Here is a 4,169-nt window from a genome sequence, read left to right on the forward strand (position 1 = left end):
CATATTAAGGTTCAAACCTTGAACCATAACCATGCAAACCAAACACTGATTTTGTTGAATCAAACTAAAACCACTTTTGACTTATTATAAACAAATACTGATTTAAACTAGAACTATGATTCTGGTTCTAGAATCCTCATACCAAACGTCTCCTTAGAGTTCGGGAGACCTAAAATACCTTCGTAATCATTAGAAGAACTAGAGTTTAACGAATATTTAAACTACTCAATTTTTAATAGGGATATTGGAATCAGGTTTTGAGCATATTATCCAATTTGACATTTGGGATAGGTAATTAGGTTAATTAAGAGTTCTTGACTAATAAATTAGGAGATTTACTTAGTAATAAATTAGCGTAGATTAATTATGGTGAAATTGATGCTCTAGTATTTTTATGACTTGTTTTGTCACTTTATTTTAATTGCTTAGTTGTTTTTATTACTTCTTTTTATTCATTACTTATTCTGGTAATTCAAATAATCTTAGAGCCGATCAATTTCAATAATTAATAAAAATTAAATACATTTCTCGTGGGATCGACATTCTTATTCACACTTTATTACTTGAAGCGACTCGTGCACTTACGAGCATAAATTCTTGCATCATCTAACATCATTTGTACAAAATATCTAATACTCAATTTACGCTTACATATTCTTATTATGCTAAATAAATGTCATATTATGTTAAATAATAGCTGTTATGTTAAATAAATATCATGTTATGCTTTTAATTTTACATATTATGATGATAGGACAGTCATATTGGTGGGACCATGAAAAAATGCCTACACATATGAGAAATTTAGGTGAATGCCCTCCATAAAAGTTGGCTTTAAGAAAATGCCTCTCATCTAATTCACTCCCCATTTTTTCTTTTTTTGTTTATTTAAAATCTGATGTGGCAAGTGGAATTACTAGTTTACCCTCATTGCTAACAATTCTTAATCCATTTAGGACAAAATTTTTCCCTCTTTCTTTCGTTTCCTCTGTCTCTATACGCACAAGGGATTCTCCACGCACAGGCCCCTCGACTTCTCCTTCTCCAGCCCAGCCCTCAATTCTACCCATCTTTACCGCCGGCCACCACCGCTGCACCGCCCACTCCCGCCGGCCACTACCACCGCGACGCCAGTATCACCCACGGCCACTCACGGACGAGGACGAGTTTCACGCCAAGTGAGAGTTTTTTTTTCTTATTTTATGAAATTTGTTGGCGTTTCTATGGCATTGCTTCTTTCGATTGGACTTTGGTTTCGGCAGTTACTTTGGTTGTTTATAATTCATATGTTTTTTCTTAGAGAAAGTTGCTTCGGGTATTTTGATTATCAAACATAACACAGACTTGTATTGGACATCTTAAATGTTATAAATTATGAGAAATTTTCTTGTTGACTGTTGAGTTTAAGTTTAGTTTCTATTTCCCTCGTATTTTGATCTATGACTATTTAAGAAATATGGTAATTTTTCTAAGTATTTGTATTGGGGAAACCGACTTTCTGCCAATTTAAAGTACCAATTGCCAAGATTGTCTTTATTTAGTGCTCATCTCTGGTGCTCCAAGCTCATAATAGTAATTGTATGCGTTCAGAGTGTGTACAAGTCTGATCAACGTTTCTCAATACGTCACCTATAATAGAAGTAGGAAAATGAGAGCAGAATTTCTTTTTGATCTTTTTCTTTCCTTTTATTGATCATATATATTGTATATTGATGCTTTCTCGTTACCATCCATTTACTCGCTAGTGAGTTAGTGTACTTAAAATTGTTACTTTTATTAATAGACAGGGATGTATACAACTTTGATTTGATAAACAGGGAAACTTTTTGGTTTGATTTGTCATGTTAATGGTCTCTACTATTTTGATTAGTTTTGTCCTAATGTACTTTTTACCTAAGAACTTGAAGTAGGCCAAGTAGAACTAATGGCGAGACTTTTTTGTCTTGTGGCTATAAAATGTATAGTTTATTTTTTACCGTTTTCAGCGAACTATAGTGGGCGTTTGGTTCATAGATTCAGAACCATGTTTTAAAATCATTATCGGTTTACGTGTATTTTTTTTAAAAGAAAATACTGTAGTAAGCCACGAACCATGATTCAAACTATAACATGAATCCTCATACTAAACACCCACTCCGCCGAGTGTTTTACAGTTGAGATCCATTGATTTTACCTCAGTGTCACCCACTCCGCTGGCTGCCGGCCTTTGTACTTGTCATCATGCCCAGTCTCGCCGGCTGCCGCCATGCCGGTACCATGTAGAAGGCCGAATTTCCTTTTCAGGTTAGTATTTTTTTCTTTCTTTTTTTCTATTTAATGAAATTTGTTGAACTATGAATGCTTTTTCAAGTTTCTTGTTTGTTTAGTCATTGTAATATTCTTTTAATGCAATTTCATTTCAGTATTTTTGCTTAAATTCACATAGATGGTTGGTCAAAATCATGAATCCTAATAGCAGGATACAATATGCTTGCTAGTTGATTTTTGTTAACCAGACACAACAAATGGCTAATTGAAATACAATGTTTTTTGGTCTTTCATTTTAATTTGAAATATTTGTTGTGGCTTGCTCTTGACAAAGAAGTGAAGAAGCTTTCTGTTGAGAAATAAACTGTCTTAATGGCCACCATGATTTTTTTTTTATTTTTTTTTATTGAACCCTCATAATGTTTTCAAGTAATGAGATTTGGATTGGTTAATATATAGCCCCTATATTTCAAGGGGGACTGGTCAATCTGTTTGATGGAGTTGCTTTATGTATACTTAACCGAGCCATGAAGAAACGTTACCTATGGAAGCATCCCATCGGAGGAAACACGGTGGCAACGGTGGAGGACGAGGAGAAGGCAATGGGAGAGGTACTTTTTCATTCCAAAATCTGCTTTAGTTTTTTTTTTTTTTTTTTTTTTTTTTTTTTTTTTTTTTTTTTTGGTTAGGGCTATAAGCATGTTTAGTTTATTTTCAACCTTTTTTCGACAAGCTCTATTGTTTTACAGTTGAGCTGTACCATTTCACAGTTGAGATCTATTGGCGATGTTTAGAATTGATCATGTTTTTGTTTTTCACTTTTTTGAGAAAGAAAAAATAAAAACGTTTTTAAAACAACGTTTGGCTCAATAAAAACAAAAAATGAAAATAAAAACGATTTTTTAGTTTTGTGTAAAATGAGAGAAATAAAAAACGACTTTTAGTCATTTTTCATTTTTTGTTTTCGTTTTCTCCTATCTCGAGCACAGAGAGAAAAAGAGACATTAATGAGTTTTTTTAACACTGAAAACAATCTTTTGATAAAATTACCAAACACATTTTCAAAAATGATTTCATTCTGAGATTGAAAACGTTTTCATTTTCATTTTCATACAAAAAATAAAATTATTTCAGAACGAGTTCCAAACGCGTCCATTGTTTTTATAATATTTAACTAGATTTAAGTTTGAGTTTTTGGCTTACTCAATTATATGGCTGCTTAAGTAAATTTGTCATTTGCAGGCTATGGCTTCGCCTGAGTCGTCGCTCCAACCTCAATCAGCAAGAGCTAAAGCGTTTTTGGGACACCCAATTTGTATTATTTTTGACGATTGAGACCTTAAGAAATATTTGTATTATTACTTTTGATATTTCTATACATACTATTAAGTTGATAGATATTATAATCTCTGTGAACTCTTTAGGTAAGGAATGTTGTCGTATTGGTATTTTGAGAATGTAAACAATCTGATAAATTTAAAAATTTGTCTGCAAGGTAGAGATGTTTTGCCATGCAGTAGATATGCAGTTTAATTCACAAGCTCGCCTATACAGTAGATATTGTCTACCAGACAGTAGACCTTTGTGCAATATATATCTACTAGAGTATCTCGACTAGTCAGTTGAGTGAATTTTTATTTGCTTTTTTTAGTTAAAAAAACTTGGTTAAACTTAATTTTTCTTCCATAATATTACTAATTAATTGGTCGCATTGATCGTTATGAAATTACATTAAAAAAAAAACCAACTTAATGCCCTAGTACTTAAGGGGATCATTGTTGCTCCTCACTTTTGTAAGCTACATTATTCGTTATCCATCAAAATACGGTGAATTTTTGAGAATTCTAATTTGGTAAACGAAATAATAACTTTAGCCTTTTAAATGTAAGCACTAGTAATTAAGGTACAAAACATTTTTTAAT

The 4,169-nt window shown here is 32.3% G+C and overlaps 1 protein-coding gene across 1 annotated transcript; it reads left to right on the forward strand.

Annotated features, from left to right (window-relative positions):
* Window positions 1-946: 946 nt before the first annotated feature.
* Window positions 947-3,716, forward strand: LOC21388476. The gene is made up of 4 exons (XM_024175115.1): window positions 947-1,178; window positions 2,179-2,283; window positions 2,722-2,858; window positions 3,490-3,716. Coding segments are annotated over exons 1-4 (336 nt in total). The 5' UTR covers window positions 947-1,177; the 3' UTR covers window positions 3,583-3,716.
* The last annotated feature ends 453 nt before the right edge of the window (window positions 3,717-4,169 follow it).

Source organism: Morus notabilis, unplaced genomic scaffold (genome assembly GCF_000414095.1).
Source record: "Morus notabilis unplaced genomic scaffold, ASM41409v2 Scaffold1776, whole genome shotgun sequence".
Taxonomy (NCBI): domain Eukaryota; kingdom Viridiplantae; phylum Streptophyta; class Magnoliopsida; order Rosales; family Moraceae; genus Morus; species Morus notabilis.

Coding starts and splice junctions, on each gene's coding strand:
- LOC21388476 (XM_024175115.1), top strand. Junction 2,284..2,721: donor AGGCCGAATTTCCTTTTCAG/GTTAGTATTTTT, acceptor CTATATTTCAAG/GGGGACTGGTCAATCTGTTT. Junction 2,859..3,489: donor AGGAGAAGGCAATGGGAGAG/GTACTTTTTCAT, acceptor TGTCATTTGCAG/GCTATGGCTTCGCCTGAGTC.